Source organism: Bufo gargarizans, chromosome 1 (assembly GCF_014858855.1).
Source record: "Bufo gargarizans isolate SCDJY-AF-19 chromosome 1, ASM1485885v1, whole genome shotgun sequence".
Taxonomy (NCBI): Eukaryota; Metazoa; Chordata; class Amphibia; order Anura; family Bufonidae; genus Bufo; species Bufo gargarizans.
Window position 1 is genome coordinate 221,556,170 of NC_058080.1, and position 17,865 is coordinate 221,574,034.

General features: G+C 41.1%; 1 protein-coding gene across 1 annotated transcript in view; it reads right to left on the minus strand.

The window, feature by feature from the left end:
* Positions 1–3,469: 3,469 nt before the first annotated feature.
* AP1AR (adaptor related protein complex 1 associated regulatory protein) overlaps positions 3,470–17,865 on the minus strand; it is a 45,889-nt gene continuing 31,493 nt past the window's right edge. The window contains exons 8-10 of the mRNA XM_044306101.1: positions 15,645–15,715; positions 8,610–8,738; positions 3,470–4,057 (exon numbers count right to left, since the gene is read on the minus strand). Coding sequence (XP_044162036.1) covers positions 3,816–4,057; positions 8,610–8,738; positions 15,645–15,715 — 442 coding nt within the window. The 3' untranslated portion in view covers positions 3,470–3,815. The remainder of the gene's footprint in view (positions 4,058–8,609; positions 8,739–15,644; positions 15,716–17,865) is intronic.

The window sequence follows — 17,865 nt, forward strand, 5'->3', positions numbered from 1 at the left end:
ATTTATTCATCAGCATGCCTATATTACAATTTTATGTGCATTTATTCATTATGAAGCAGCAAGAACTTCTAGTGTATACATATAAAGCAACCCAACATTTTCTTCATTTTCTCTACAGCATAATATACAAGCTTCTCAAGGAAGTTCAATAAAACACTTATTATTACGCCCCAAAATAAGATCTTCACAAAGACAAGCAACCTCAGACATTTAAGCAAATTCTGGATTTTAGGACAGGGCTATACTGAGTCACTGGTCGAGGTCAGGGTGGCAGAGTAGCGGTGATCCCATAGAAATGAGTTTGCAGCACGAGTTGCAATGTAGGATTTTTGGTGACTCGCTCTGCGATCCCATGCCTGCCCTTATTTCTGTTACAGAGTTTCAAATGTGGCTGTTGAATATATATATCAAAATAATTTTGGTACCCAATTCAAACGCATCTGTATCTGACGTCAAAGTCATAGTTAGAAGACGAAGGCTATGTTCACAATGGCCTTTCTGTTCGCAGCCTCCATCTGGGGTCCTGGCAGCATGCAGCGCTAATATTACTGCCAAAACCATGTAGACCTCGAAGGACTTATTAAAGGACAATGAGTTCCACTGGATAGGGTTTGGATACGCAGTTCAATGGATGTGCTACGCATCTATAAACCACAACACGAATGCAATCACAGCCTTACTGTGCTCCAGGAAATGGTTGTGATTAGATGCTCTCTTTAATTGTAAAAAAATACCCCTTAATCTGACACCTGATAGGTGGGACTTAATAGGTGCTGAAGTATCAAACAGTCTGAATTATTTGACTGTCACAGAAAAGTCTGTAATTCTCACTTGTAACGTTAGGCTATATTCACATGGCAGATGTCAAAATCCGTGGCGTATTCCACAACAGTTTCTGCTGCGGTTTTTCGGTTTCAATGCAGTGGAACTGCTCATGGAGCTAAAGAGTGAGAACCTCTCAATGCAGTTTCCCATGGTTTCTGTGAGGAATCATTGTCAAGAATGGACATGTCCATTCTTGGAGCAGTCTGGAAAATATATATAAATAATTCGAAGTCACATGATTGGCGGCATGGACTCCCATTGAACACAACGGGCACGGATGTTGCATGGTTTTAGTACAAAATGTGTGCTAAAATCCATGGCAAAAATCCGCAATGTGAACATAGCATTAAGAACCTTCGGGAAAAATCTGAATCCTTGTGCTGTCCACACCCCTGCAAAACAAGATAGAACATGTCCGCAAAACAGACAAGAATAGGACAAGGATGGAATATTTCTACAGGAGTAAGAAAATAATTGTTGGCATGCACACGGCCGGGATAAGTGTTTTGCAGATCTACAATTTGCGGACCGAAAAACCGATACGGTTGTGTGTCTATTCCTGCACCAGATTTATCATCCAGCTTGAGCCACTGTGGTACACCCGATGCAGATCTACACCCACGCCATCTATAGGAATAGTAAATTTGGGCCACCGGGTTCTTTTCTTACAGGTCATAAATTATACTACTATTCAGGAATGTTTTAAAGATAGCAGACCCTTTCAAGTCAATGAGTCCGCACCACAATACAGGATTTACACAGTCGGTGCCCATTAATAGCAGACCACTATTTGCAGTCTGCATCACGGGCACGGAGCCCTTACCTACGTGTGAATGAGCCCTTACACATAGGCGTCTTCATCGCTCAGTAAAATACTGAAGACAGATTTTCCTTAGAAACGCTCAGAGCTTTGCTAAGAAGACTCTTTCCACCCCGTTTTCTAGAATGAAACATATTTTCCTAATAAAGCATATTAGAAAAATGCATAACATCCCTGTCCCTACACACAGTATTAAAAATAAACCGGAACAACAGTTACACTTTAAAGGGAACCTGTCACTGCGATTTTGGGTATAGAGCTGAGGACATGGGTTGCTAGATGGCCTCTAGCACATCTGCAATACCCAGTCCCGATAGCTCTCTGTGCTTTTATTGTGTAAATAACCCGATTTGATACATATGCAAATTAACCTGAGATGAGTCCTGTATGTAAGATGAGTCAGGGACAGGACTCATCTCAGGTTCATTTACATATGTATCAAATCGTTTTTTTTACACAATAAAAGCACACAGAGCTATGGGGACTGGATATTGCGGATGTGCTAGGGGCAATCTAGCAACCCATGTCCTCGTCTCTCTCCACAAAATCCTGGTGACAGGTTCCCTTTAAGTGGCTCTGTCTTGATGTCATTTGTGTGATTACTTTAATAAAACTTCATTACTTTGATATTTATGGAGGGGCAGTCGGTACGTGCATGTGTTGTTTGTTCTCATGTTGGGGACACAGTATGACAATACTCTGTTCAGGGTCTTCAAATAAATTCATAACTGCATGATCAAGTAGTAAAAGTGGTCATACAGGCAAACAACGGACTTGAAAGGTTTTACATTTATGTAAGATTGCGCTTTAAATAGGGTTTTCTTGGAGGAAAATATTGATAACCTATGCTCAGGATAGTTCATCAATATCTGATCTGTGGGGGTCCTACTACCGGCACCCCCACTAATCAGCTATTGAAGAGGTCAGCGACATAGTGTTTATCAGTCACATGGCTTATGTGCAGCTCTGCCCCATTCAAGTAAATGTGCCTACACTGCAATACCAAGCACAGCCGCTATAGAACGTAGAGCGCTAAGCCCTTTCAAACAGTTGATTGGCGGGGATTTCAGGAGTTGGACCGCCACCAATGTAATATGGATGACCTATCCTTTAATGACCAATCAAAATTAAGTATTTTACTTGTGGACAGGCTGCCTAAAAATATAGAAAAGGTACGGTATATATTTCATTGTCTCACCTGTTGAATCATACCTGTAACTCTCTTCTCTAATACACAATATACAATATTATGTGTCCAATTAGTTGGTGTAAGGCTTCGTTCACATCACTGCTCAGCCTTTCCATTCTCCTGCTCTGTTTAGCAGCAGGAAAATGGAAAGGACGGATTGGGCACATAACTGAGCCGAATGGAGCCCACAGGCCCCATAGACTATAACAGGATCCGTTAGGTTTCCACTCAGAAGAAGATTTTTGAAGTGGAGACAAAAGTCCTGCACGCACAACTTTATCTCTGCTCCAAAATCTTCTTCTGAGCGGAAACCTAACAAACCCCATTATAGTCTTTGGGGCACGTGGGCTCCGTTCGGCTCAGTTATGTGCCGAATCCTCCTTTCCGTTCTCCTGCTCCTAAACAGGGCAGGAAAACGGAAAGGCTGAACGGGGATGTGAACGAAGCCTTAGCTAAGCCAAGTTCATTGTGAAATCACATCATGCATTTTAAAGTGTCCTGCTAGAGCCAAGATATGCTGGCTGTGCTCACCTGAAATTGAAGAGGATTTGCATACTGATATCTTCAAGTGTTCCATAGTGGAATGTACAAGAGATAAGACGAGCCGCTCATAAAGATCCAGTCATTTGATAATATACTGTACCTTCAGGTTTATCACAAAAGCAACCACAATTACAGTTAGAGTGCAGTCATCGAAACCCATATAAAATGAAAACAATCCAGAATCCATGAAGTCAATGACACTAGGAGACAAAGTGCAAAACAACTGCCCAAGTATCAAGTTCTCAAATAGTGCATATCATTTCTACGTGAACTTGGACGAATGTGGAAAAGCCTGACTACTTACCCCTCCTGTCCATCATTAAAGGATGGACAAACCAATGAAAATTGCACTTTGTTGAATAAAAAAGGCTCTCAAAAATCTGTACATTCATGAGGGAGAAAGCTTTCTTTATATGGTACAACATTCCTTGGTCTTTTCTATCGATTCTGCTGCCCGGCAGAAAGTTCAGTCACTGGGTTTACAAACCCTGCGTATTCCGAGTTACCATTATCATCCATCTCTGCGCTTACAAAATCATTCTCCCACTCGAGTCCGTTTGAGTCATCCGAGGCAGAGGCTGTGTGGCTTCCAGGCTTTTTTCCACTGGATTTTAAAGCTGCTCGCAGGATGTCCTCTTCTGTTTTTGAGCGTTCTCTCATTGGAACCATCCTGTTTATTCCTACGTAATTGGAATGGATAAAACTATATATTAATTACAAAGCAATTATAGTTCACTTTAATTCTCAATTAAAGGGGTTGTCTGTTTTAGAAAAACCCATTTAATTTATCCCCTGAAAGGGCATTGTGCAATGATTACTTTCCCCAGTGGTGGCGCTATAGGAAAGCTAAACACTTAATGCCAAGTTTCCCTACAGATTATAAATGATCACTGAGGGTCCCAGCAGAATCTCGTCAAGGGACCAATCTAACAAGCAGGGAATATCTAAACAAGGACAACCCCTGTGCCATTAACTTCTGGGATATAACATTCCAGTATTTCCGGTGATTTCAGATTACCTCTAGCAAGCAACTAAAACATGTTTTTTTCAAAAAAGCTTTTATTGTGTTAAAAGTGATTTTTTTTTAAAAAAAGTAAACATATTAGGTATCGCCGTGTCCGTAACAACCAGGTCTATTAAAATATCACATGACCTAACCCCTCAGATGAACACCGTAAAAAAATTAAAATAAAAACAGTGTAAAAAAAGCAATTTTTTTAATCACCTTACATCACAAAAAGTGTAATACCAAGCTATCAAAAAGTCATATGCACCCTAAAATAGTACCAATCTCATATTTAAAAAAAAAAAAAAAAAAGCCTCTACATAAGACAGTCGCCCAAAAAAAACCAAAAAAAAAAAACCCTATGGCTTTCAGAATATGGAGACACTAAAAAAATCTTTTTTTTTTTTTTTTTTAAATGCTTTATTATGTAAAACTGAAACAACCACCAAAAAAAAGTAGTCAGATTTGGTATTGTCACATAGCACATGATCTAACCTGTCAGATGAACATTGTAAAAAACAAAAAATAAAAAAACAGTGCCAAAACAGCTATTTTTTTTTGTTACCTTGCTTCACAAAAAGTGTAATTTAGAGCAACTAAAAATAGTAGCAAAAAAACTGCCACCTTATCCCGTAGTTTCCAAAATGGGGTAATTTTTGGGGAGTTTCTACTCTAGGGGTGCATCAGGGGGGGTCTTCAAATGTGACATGGCAACTTAAAATTATCCCATCTCCCTTCCAAAAACTTCTGCGCCCATCTCCCCAAAAACTTCTGCGCCCTGCCGTGTGCCCGTACAGCAGTTTACAGTCACAAATGGGGTGTTTCTGTAAACTACAGAATCAGGGTACTAAATATTGAGTTTTGTTTGGCTGTAAAACCCTTGCTTTGTTACTGGAAAAATTTATTAAAATGGAAAATCTGCCAAAAAAGTGAAATTCTGAAATTTGATCTACATTTTCCTTTAATTCTTGTGGAACACCTAAAGGGTAAAGTTTGTAAAATCTGTTTTGAATACCTTAAGGGGTGTAGTTTCTAAAATGGGGCCATTAATGGATGGTTTCTATTATGTTAGCCTCACAAAGTGACTTCAGACCTGAACTGGTCCTTAAAATTGGGTTTTGGAAATTTTCTTTAAAATTTTAAAGGGCTTCTGTCACCCCACTAAACTCATTATTATTTTTTTGTCTACTTATAATCCCTATCCTGCCATATTGCCATACATTATGTTATTAATAATTTTCGTTCAGTAGATTTAGCCAAAAACATACTTTTATGATATGCTAATTACTTCTCTACCAGCAAGTATGGCGTCTACTTGTTGGTAGCAGCCGCAGAAAACCGCCCCCTCTTGTTGATTGACAGGGCCAGCCGCGATCTCCTCCTCCGGCCGGCCCGGTCAGCATTTCAAAAACCGCGCGCCTGTGTTGATTTGGCGCAAGGCGCTCAGAGAAGGAGGCTCGCCTGCGCCGATGACGTCACCGAAAGAGAAGACGTCATCGGCGCAGGCGCACTGAGGGAGTGCTGAGGAGGCGAGCCTCCTTATCTCAGAGCGCCTGCGCCGAATCAACACATGCGCGCGATTTTTGAAATGCTGACAGGGCCGGCCGGAGGAGGAGATCGCGGCTGCCCCTGTCAATCAACAGGAGTGGGGGGGGGGTGGGCGGTTTTCTGCGGCTGCTACCAGCAAGTAGACGCCATACTTGCTGGTAGAAAGGTAATTAGCATATCATAAAAGTAAGTTTTTGGCTAAATCTACTGAACGAAAATTATTAATAACATAATGTATGGCAATATGGCAGGATAGGGATTATAAGTAGACAAAAAAAAATAAAAAATATGTTTAGTGGGGTGACAGAAGCCCTTTAAGATTTGCTTTTAAACCTTCTAACGTCCCAAAAAAAGAAAATGTAATTTACAAAATGATCCAAACAAAGTAGACATATGGGAAATGTAAAGTAATCACTATTTTAGGAGGCATCACTATCTTTTTTAAAAGCCGAGAAATAGAAATTCAGAAAATTGCGAATTTTTCAAAATTTTGGGTATATTTGGTATTTTTTTTTGTAAATAAAAATGAAATATTTTGACTCAAATTTACCACTGTCATGAAGTACGTATGAATATGTGACGAGAAAACAATCTCAGAATGGCTTGGATAAGTAAAAGTGCTTTAAAGTTATCACCACATAAAGTAACATGTCAGATGCAAAAAATAGCCTAGTCCTTAACCCCTTAGTGACCACCCATACGCCTTTTTACGGCGGTCACTAAGGGGCCTTAAGCTGGGCCTTTTTACGGTGGCCCAGTCTAAGCGCTGCACGGGGAGCGCGGACCCAGCTCTCACATGAGAGCCGGGGCCCTGCTCTAACAGCCCGGACCAACAGGAGTGTCGATCCGGGCTGTTTAACCCTTTACATGCCAGGCGCAATGGCGCCCGCTGCATGTAAAGTGGTGACAGAGGGAGCGGACTTCTTCTGTCTCCCATCAGCACCCCGAAAATGCGATCGCGGGGTGCTGATGTGTTGGAAAGCTTACCTTGCTTCCGATCAGGGCCCCGAGCCAGTCTTTAGTTATCTCCAGCAGGCTGTGTCTCTCTGGCGCAGCCTGCTGGTCAATTTTTGAATAGCATTGCTATTGAAATGTAATGCATTATAGCGATAATGCATTATATTTTAAAAGCAATCAAAATACTGTATATTATAGTCCCCTTGTGGGACTAATAAGTAGTAAAAATAAAATATATACACATTTATTAAATAAAACTCCATAAAATAAAAAAAATGCATTTTTTTCCATAGAAAATACACTTTTCAATGAAAAAAATTGCAAAAATAAAATATCCCCCATATGTTTGGTATTACCGCGTCCGTAACGACCCGGACTACATAAATATTACATAAATTATCCCCTATGATGAGCGCCGTCAAAATAAAATAAAAAAAGACAGAATTTCTCATTTATTCTTTGTTTCCACCGAAGAAAAAACGCAATAACAAGCGATCAAAAAGCGGCATTTACTCCAAAATGATACCAATGAAAAATACAAGTCGTCCCTTAAAAATCAAGCCCTCACACAACTCCATAGAAAAAAAAATTAAAAGTTATGGGTCTTGTGAAGTAAAAAAAATAACTTTTTTGGTTAATAAAAGGGGTTTTATTGCAAAAAAAGGTAGTAATACGTAATAAAAATTATAAGTATTTAGCATCACTTTAATCGTACTGACCCAGAGAATAAAGATATTATGTTATTTGTACCGAAAAATAAACGCCGTAAAATTTATAATGTAAAAACGCAGTGGCAGTATTGCTATTTTCCCCATCTCCCTCCCAGAAAGAGTTAATGAAAGTTAATCAGAAAGTTATGTGTACCCCAAAATGGCGCCATTAAAAACTACAACTTGTCCCGTAAAAAACAAGCCCTCATAAAGCTATAGAGACGAAAAAATTCCAAAATAAAGTTATAGCTCTTGGAACGAGACCATGAAAAAAGGAAGAAAAACGCTTGGTCATAAAGGCCCAAAGAGGCTTGGTCACTAAGGGGTTAAAGGGTTTCTGTTATCAGAAGAATCGTTATGCATCTGGCTGATATTTGCGATGTGCTAATGTCAGAAGAACATAACTGTATGACTTATAACTCCCTGCCGCCGTTCCCTCAAAATAAAGACTTTTTTAATATGCTAATGAGCCGCTAGGTGCTAGTGGGGCGTTGCTGCAGCACCTAGAGGCTCCCGTCCTCTCACCCTTTGGCACGCCCATGTCCAGTTGATTGACGTCCTAGTTCTCCTCTGCGCCCGTAAAATCCCGTGCCTGTGCCGTCCCGTTTAGTATTCGGCGCAGTGAGTGAAGGGTGCTCTCCTGCTGCCGGCTTCACTCACTGCGCCGAATACTAAACGGGATGGCACAGGCGTGGGATTTAGGGGGGGCGCAGAGGAGAACTAGGACGTCAATCAACTGGACATAGGCGTGCCAATGGGTGAGAGGACGGAGCCTCTAGGTGCTGCAGAAACGCCCCACTCGCAACTAGAGGCTCACTAGCATATTATAAAAGTCTTTATTTAGCGTGAACGGCGGCAGGGAGTTATATATCATACAGTTATGTTCTGCTGACATTAGCACATCGCAAATATCAGCCGGATACATAACGATTCTTCCCATGACAAACACTTTAAGGTGAAAAATGGCAGGGTCTTGAAGGGGTTAAACTTGGTTGCAAGGCCATAACTTACCTTCTTCATCCTCCCATTCAAGATCAAGGGATGTGTTGTCATCATTGCCACTTGTAGACTTAGTTCTGGCTGTAAGATCACAGCTACTCTCTGTATTAGGAGTTAAAACGTTGGCGTCTGAGGATAGCCCTAATGGAGAGAAACAATTAGGCTGGGTTCACACTTGAGCGTTGCGCAAACGCGCGTTTTACGCGCGTTTTTGACGCGCATTTTTATGCGCGTTTTTGTAATAGTAAACGCGCGTTTGACGCGCGTTTGTGTGATTCACTACAGTGTCCTATGGCCACAAACGCCCCAAAAGTCGCTCATGTACTTTTTGGAGCGTCGGGCGTTTTACAGCGCGATCGTACGCGCTGTAAAACGCCCAAGTGTGAACCATTCCCATAGGGAATCATTGGTTTCTCCTTGTTGAGCGTTTTACAGCGCGTAGGAACGCGCTGTAAAACGCTCAGGTGTGAACCCAGCCTTAATGCACATGCTTACTAGTTGGACATGCAATGACAAAATTTTACATTAAAATCTATATTTTTCTACAGTGGTATTTGCAATAGTTTATGGTTTTCTTGAAGAAAAAGAAGAATGACATTCACATTACACGTCTTACTAGACTGATTTCTAACCAAGAACAGCTCAGGGCAGGAACAGCCTCGGGGAGGAAAACAGAGTCCTGCCAGGAGAACAGGAGTGGTGGCACCGGATCGGTCAGGTAATTAATCATCTGCTCTCTATTACAGGTCAATCCCCTGAGTTCTGGGGTTTTCTTTTAAAATCTAACATCCACCTTGGTGACCTCCGCCATAAATGTATGTGCACCTGGCGCTGTAGCCACCATGTTTCTGCTGATCGTATACATTTAACCCTTAGATGCAGTGGTAATGTGACCACAGCATCTGAGCTGTCCAGAAGCGATCCCCTAACAGCATTCCCCGGCTGAGATCAAGGAACCTGTAACATTACAGTAATAGCCCGAAGCCTCAAGCAGGCTTCAGTAGCTAGTACTAGAGTATACCAATACGGGGTGTAATGGAAAAAAGTAAAAAATGGCCAATTAGCAATTTTTTGTCACTTGAACTCACAATATATTTTATATTATATTATAATATATATATATATATATATATATATATATATATCTATATTTTTTTTTTTAAGTGATCAAAAAGTCACGCTTCAAAAATGGCATCACTGAAAAGTACAGATCGCCCCACAAAAAATTAGGCCCATACATTATCGTATACAACTACAAAAAAGGTATAGGGGTCAGAATATGGCGATGAAAAGAAAAAATAAATTATTTTTTTCAGTATTAAAACGCAAGACAAACTATACAAGTGTGGCATCGTTGTAATCGTACTGACCTGGAGAATGAAGTTAACAGGTAAATTTTACCGCATAGGGAACACAGTTAACCCCTTAGTGACCACCTATAAGCCTTTTTAAAGGGGCCTTAGGCTGGGCCGCAGGTTTTTTAAGGCGACCCAGTCTAAGCGCTGCACGGGTCTCCTATATGAGAGCAGCGGCCCTGCTCTAACAGACAGCAGGATTGCCTATCCGGGCTGTTTAACACTTCACATGCCGTGCGCTCGCTGCATGTAAAGTGCTGACAGAAGGAGTGGACTACCTCTGCATCCCATGTGTATGAAGGCTGGCAAGGGTCTGATGTAGGCTGCACCTCTCTGGCGCAGCCTGCTGGTCAATGTCAGAATAGCACCGACAATAAAATGCAATGCACTATAGGGATAATGCATTTCATTTTAAAATAAATCAAAAAGCTGTCTGTTATAGATCCCATGTGAGACTATAGCTTAAAAAAATAAACAAAAATTGTTCACACGACAGTGCTGTGTTTTGCAGTCCGCAAATTGCGGATTTGCAAAACACGGATGCCGCCCGTGTGCCATCCGAAAAAGCTGTCCGCATCTTTTGCGGCCCCATTGAAGTGAATGGTTCGTGTGAATGAGCCCTAAAACTGTGGCAGAATTGAGTTTTTTCCCCAATTCCAGTAGAGAAAGTTAATACAAGCCACTTAGTAATGTATTGTGATTGTACATATTGCTTCCTTTGCTGGCTGGATTCATTTTTCCATCACATTATACACTGCTCGTTTCTATGGTTACAGATCACCCCCCAATCCATCAGCGGTGGTCGTGTTTGCACAATATAGGAAAAAGCACTAGCCTATGTACGCTCCCATGGTCACGGCCACCAGAGAGGCTGATGCTTTTTCCTATAGTGTGCAAGCACGACCACCGCTGCTGGACTGCAGGGTGGTCTGTAACCATGGAAATGAGCAGTGTAATGTGATGGAAAAATGAATCCAGCCAGCAAAGGAAGCTGGATATAGCTACTAGAGAGAGATCGTTGATCCAGGGAGTTATTCTGATTGCCTGATTGGAGTCGGGAAGGAATTTTTTATTCCCCTAAAGTGAGGAATATTGGCTTCTACCTCCGTTTTTTTTTTTTTTGCCTTCCTCTGGATCAACTTGCAGGATGACAGGCCGAACTGGATGGACAAATGTCTTTTTTCGGCCTTATTTACTATGTTACAATACATTAGTAAGTGGCTTGTATTCACTTTCTCTACATGATAAATGCCACTTACTGAAGTGAGACAACCCCTTTAACTTTTTTATAGTTATGTCTACGAAACTGTGCAAGGGCTTATTTTTTGCAAAACGATCTTTAGTGATACAATTTTGTAGTGTGTCCAGCTCTAATCGAAAGCAGGGAAACTTTATTTCAGCGGTTTAAAAACTTTCTGTTACAGGAAATGAAGTATTGTTACGTGTTTCAGACCACCTCTATTCTGGGTCCTTCATCATGACATACTAAACATTCAATGAATGCACTATATATGCTCACCCACCACCTGGTCCCGCAATCAACGGGTCACATGGTTGGAGCAGAATGTGCAATCAAAAACACACACACACATGTGCACACATATAAAATAATGATTTTGCAAAATAAAATCACATTATAGCTTCAAAAAGAACAATTTCAAAAATAAAAAATAAAAAGAGAAAAAAATAAAATTAATCACCTCAGCCCCCCTAGCTTAAACACCCTTAATGACCAGACCACTTTTTACAATTCTGCACTACACTACTTTCACCCTTTATTGCTCGGTCATGCAACTTACCACCCAAATTAATTTTACCTCCTTTGCTTCTCACTAATAGAGCTTTCATTGCTGCTGACATTTTTACTTTTTTTGTTATTAATCGAAATTTACCAAAATTTTGTCAAAAAAGTGAAATTTTTCACTTTCAGTTGTATATATATATTTTTTTTTTAACTACATTTCTATATAAATTTTTCTCTAAATTTTTTGTTCTACATGTCTGATAAAAAAAAAATGTTTAGGTAAAAAAAAAAAAATGGTTTGGGTAAAAGTTATAGCGTTTACAGACTATGGTACAAAAATATGAATTTCTGCTTTTTGAAACAGTTCTGACTTTCTGAGCACCTGTCATGTTTCCTGAGGTTCTACAATGCCCAGACAGTAGAAAAACCCAACAAATGACACCATTTCGGAAAGTAGACACCCTAAGGTATTCGCTGATGGGCATAGTGAATTCATAGAACTTTTTATTTTTTGTCACAAGTTAGCGGAAAATGATGATTTTATTTCTCTCTTTTTTTTTTTCTTACAAAGTCTCATATTCCACTAACTTGTGACAAAAAATAAAAAGTTCCATGAACTCACTATGCCCATCACAAAATACCTTGGGGTGTCTTCTTTCCAAAATGGGGTCACTTATGGGGTAGTTATACTGCCCTGGCATTTTAGGGGCCCTAAGGCGTGAGAAGTAGTTTGAAATCAAAATGTGTAAAAAATGCCCTGTGAAATCCTAAAGGTGCTCTTTAGAATGTGGGCCCCTTTGCCCACCTAGGCTGCAAAAAAGTGTCACACATGTGGTATCGCCGTAATCGGAAGAAGTAGGGCAATGTGTTTTGGGGTGTATTTTTTACAAGTACCCATGCTGGGTGAGAGAAATATCTCTCTAAAAGTCAACTTTTCCCATTTTTTTTTATACAAAGTTGTCATTATAGAGAGATATTTCTCTCACCCAGCATGGGTATATGTAAAAAGACACCCCAAAACACATCGCTTTACTTCTCCCAAGTACGACAATACACTTTTTTGCAGCCTAGATGCGCAAAGGGGCCCAAACTCCTTTTAGGAGGGCATTTTTAGACATTTGGATCCCAGACTTCTTCTCACGCTTTAGGGCCCCTAAAATGCCAGGGCAGTATAAATACCCCACATGTGACCCCATTTTGGAAAGAAGACACCCCAAAGTATTCAATGAGGGGCATGGCGAGTTCATAGAAGATTTTCATGGACTCAATATGCCCCTCAGCGAATACCTTGGGGTGTCTTCTTTCTGAAATGGGGTATTTATACTGCCCTGGCATTTTAGGGGCCCTAAAGCGTGAGAAGAAGTCTGGAATATAAATGTCTAAAAAATTTTACGCATTTGGATTCCGTGAGTGGTATGGTGAGTTCATGTGAGATTTTATTTTTTGTCACAGGTTAGTGGAATATGAGACTTTGTAAGAAAAAAAAAGAAAAAAGAAAAAATCTATTTCCGCTAACTTGTGCCAAAAAATGTCTGAATGGAGCCTTACAGGGGGGTGATCAATGACAGGGGGGTGATCAGGGAGTCTATATGGGGTAATCACAAGCCTGTCATTGATCACCCCCCTGTAAGGCTCCATTCAGACGTCCGTATGTATTTTGCGGATCCGATCTATGGATCCGTAAAACACATACGGATGTCTGAATGGAGCCTTACAGGGGGGTGATCAGGGAGTCTATATGGGGTAATCAGAGGTTAATAAGTGACAGGGAGGGGGGGGGGGGGAAGTGTAGTGGTGTTTGGTGCTACTTATTACAGAGCTGCCTGTGTCCTCTGGTGGTTGATCCAAGCAAAAGGGACCACCAGAGGACCAGGTAGCAGGTATATTAGACGCTGTTATCACAACAGCATCTAATATACCTGTTAGGGGTTAAAAAAAAATTGCATCTACAGCCTGCCAGCGAACGATCGCCGCTGACAGGCTGTAGATCCACTCGCTTACCTGCAGTTCCTGTGAACGCGCGCGCCTTGGAGATGTCATTAGTCTAGGGGTTTACATACTTTTTTCACCTGCACTGTGAATGTTTACATGGTGTGTTCAATAAAAACATGGTAACATTTAATTCTTTGTGTGTTATTAGTTTAAGCAGACTGATTGTGCGACTTAAAATGTGATCTGATCTTCATCTATGACCAATTTGTGCAGAAATCCATATCATTCCAAAGGGTTCACATATTTTTTCTTGCAACTGTATAGTACATTCATTGAATGTTTAGTATGTCATGATGAAGGACCCAGAATAGAGGTGGTCTGAAACACGTAACAATACTTCATTTCCTGTAACAGAAAGTTTTTAAACCGCTGAAATAACGTTCCCCTGCTTTTGATTAGAGCTGGACTTCTAAGTGTGTTTCTGGACTATTGTTTGAACAGCCAAACCCAGGGGCTGCTGTCAGTGCTCTGCACAGCAGGAAACAGGTGAGAGCTGCTTTTTCCAACACTTCACCATTTTGGAGTGTGTATGATTTTTTGATCACTTTTTATAAAAAAAATTGGTGGAGTTGAAGTGCACAATAAAAAAAACAAATTGCAATATTTTTATATTTTTTATATTATTGTATTTTTAATTCTATTCTGGGAAAAGGGAGGTGATTAGAATTTTTATACTTAAAGGGGTTGTCCGCTTTTTACTATTGATGACCTATCCTCTGGTCCAACTCCTAGCACGCCCACCGATCAGCTGTTTGAAAATAAGGCATTGCTTATATGAGCGCTGCCTTCTTTTCAAACAGCTGATCTGAGGGGAGTTGGACCCCTGCTGATCTGATGGAGGGTAGGTCATCAATAGTAAGAAGCGGACAACCCATTTAAATAAAAGAAGAATCTGTATATTGCAATGTAGTGCTGCCACCTGCAGGCCTACATTTGAATATACCTGTGAAAGGCAGCAGAGCCTCCCCAAGGCTGCAGCCACTCACAACCAACGGCCCCTTCAATCGCCGCGTGGAGTAGTCTCGAGGGGGGGGATGTGGAGATGATGAATGCATGCACTGGCATTTCTGAGCGGTGGGGGGGTCCGATACCCGGCACCCCTGCCAATCAGCTGTTTGAAGAGGAAGTGGCACTCTATGTGAGCGCCGCTTCCTGGTCATTACACTGCACAGCGTCTCAGAAGTGCAGTGTAATTACAAGTACTCTCACTTGCATGAAGCAAGTACTTGCAATTACACTTTGCCACTGCATGGGAGACGACACGTAGTGTAATGACCAGGTCACCAATATGTACGACAGGACAACCCCTTTAAGGGCTTGGATGTGTGGTTTGAAGGACATGGCAAAAACAAATGCTTTATCCCAAGGCAGCGTACTTGTGAGACCAGAGAAATCTTGGTGCCAATAAAGAGGTTACCTCTTTAAAGAGGACCTTTCACTAGTTTAAAAACTAACTATATCAGTGGGCAGAGCGGCGCCCAGGGGTCCCCCTGCACTTACTAGTATGTCTGGGCACCGCTCCGTTTGGCCGGTATATAGGCTCCGGTGTCTGCAGCTCCCTCTGTTGTACTGGGCGGAGTTTTTGTATTAGGCGTGTCCCATGCTGCAGCGCTGGCCAATTGCAGCGCACAGCTCATGGCCTGGGAGTCCCAGGCTATGAGCTGTGCGCTGCGATTGGCCAGCGCTGCAGCAAGGGACATGCCTAATACAAAAACTCCGCCCAGTACAACAGAGGGAGCTGCAGACACCGGATCCTATACCGGGCGAACGGAGCGGCGAACAGACATACTAGTAAGTGCAGGGGGACCCCTGGGCGCCACTCTGCCCACTGATATAGTTAGTTTTTAAACTAGTGAAAGGTCCTCTTTAACAATTAAAAGTCTAGGGTAACCCCTACAATGTCTTAGAATAAAAAAACTGATATGATATATAAAAACAATCACACAGTTTACTTACTACTACTCCTGGCAGCCTCATACTGTGATTTCACATTTTGCAAATAGGCCTCAAAATCCTCTGCTACCGAGCTGTAAAAAGTGACCACAGAATATGGTTATTAGTATGTGTATAATGGAGCATTGCTAAATGAGAAGAAAAATTGTACAATGACTGTCTATAGGAAAGCGGTGGCCACACGTTATTGTCTATAGATCTCAGGGGAGAACTGGCCATAGACCCTACGGTGAAACTTCCTGGTGGGCCAATGCCGAGGGGACCTTCTGAACCCTCCTCACGGCCGCCAGGGGGTTTAGTTTGTGCTGCTTATACAGTCTTTGGTGATGCACTGTGCTAGTTGGCTCTGTTGGGGTGGTATTGTGTGCTGTAATATGGTATTGCTGGCCCTGCCTTCTGTCAATTTGGACCGGACTACAAAATGGGGCCACTTTTTTTTTTTTTCCCCTAGGGCCACTTTAGGTTGCCAGTCCGTCCCCGATAGAGATGCAGAAGTAGCCAAGTGGGCGCACCCATCTGTTCCTGAATCTATCATTCACTACAATGAAGAGAGACTGTGAATGTGCAGCTACCTCTCGTTTTCAATGAGGGGACATGAGGCCCCTGTTAAAGTGGTTGTCCCATTACAAACACTTGTCCCCAATCCATTTAAAGGGAACCTGTCACCGGGATTTTGGGTATAGAGCTGAGGACATGGGTTGCTAGATGGCCGCTAGCACATCCGCAATACCCAGTCCCTATAGCTCTGTGTGCTTTTATTGTGTAAAAAAAACTATGTGATCCATATGCAAATTAACCTGAGATGAGTCCTGTACATGAGATGAGTCAGGGACAGGACTCATCTCAGGTTAATTTGCATATGTATCAAATCGGTTTTTTTACACAATAAAAGCACACAGAGCTATGGGGACTGGATATTGCGGATGTGCTACCGGCCATCTAGCAACCCATGTCCTCAGCTCTATACCCAAAATCCCGGTGACAGGTTCCCTTTAAATACAGGAATCAAAGGCCTCAGATTTTGTGATCAGCGGGGGCCCCAGCAGTTAGACTGTGCTAGTCAGACACCTATGCCCTATAGTAGATAGGGGATAACTAATGGGAAAACCCCCTTAAGGGATCCCATTATTTAGACTTCCATAGATCAAATGTTTGTATCAGGCTTGATCATTAACCACTTAAGGACCACAGGTTTATACCCCCCTAGTGACCAGGCCCTTTTTTTTTTACAAATCGGCACTTCACAACTTTAACGGTTTATTTCTCGGTCATGCAACTTGGCACCCAAATGAATTTTACCTCCTTTTCTTCGCACAAATACAGCTTTCTTTTGGTGGTATTATATTGCTGCAAAGATTTTTCGTTTTTCCGATATTAATCAAAATAGGCCACAATTTTCTCAAAAAAAGTGTATTTTTAACTTTCTCTGGTTAAATTGTTCAAATATAATTACATTTCTATACAAGTTTGTGTCAGAATGTATTGTGCTACATGTCTTTGATAAAAAAAAAAAAAAATCAATGTGTATATTTATTGGTTTGCGCAAAAGTTATAGCGTTTACAAACTATGGTACAAAAATGTGAATTTCTGCCTTTTGAAGCAGCTCTGACTGAGCACCTGTCATGTTTCTTGAGGTGCTAGAATGCCAGGATAGTATAAATACCCCCCAAATGACCCCATTTTAGAAAGAAGACACCCCAAAGTATTCGCGGAGGGGCATGGTGAGTTCATGTATGATTTAATTTTTTTTCACAAGTTAGCGGAAAATGACACTTTGAGAAAAAAAAAAAAAAAAAAAAAAAAAAAAAATATTATAATATATATATATATATATATATATATATATATATTTTCCATTTCTGCTAACTTCTGGCAAAAAAAAAAAAAAAAAAAAAAAAAAAAAAAAATCTCCCACGGACTCACTATGCCCCTCAGTGAATACCTTGGGGTGTCTACTTTCCGAAATGGGGTCATTTGTGGGGTGTGTTTACTGTCCTGGCATTTTGGGCGGGGCTAAATTGTGAGCAACCATGTAAAGCCTAAAGGTACTCGTTGGACTTTCGGCCCCTTTACGCACCTAGGCTGCAAAAGTGTCACACATGTGGTATTGACGTACTCAGAAGAAGTAGGGCAATGTGTTTTGGGGTGTATTTTTACATATACCCATGCTGGGTGAGAGAAATATCTCTGTAAATTGACAACTTTGTATAATTTTTTTTCAAA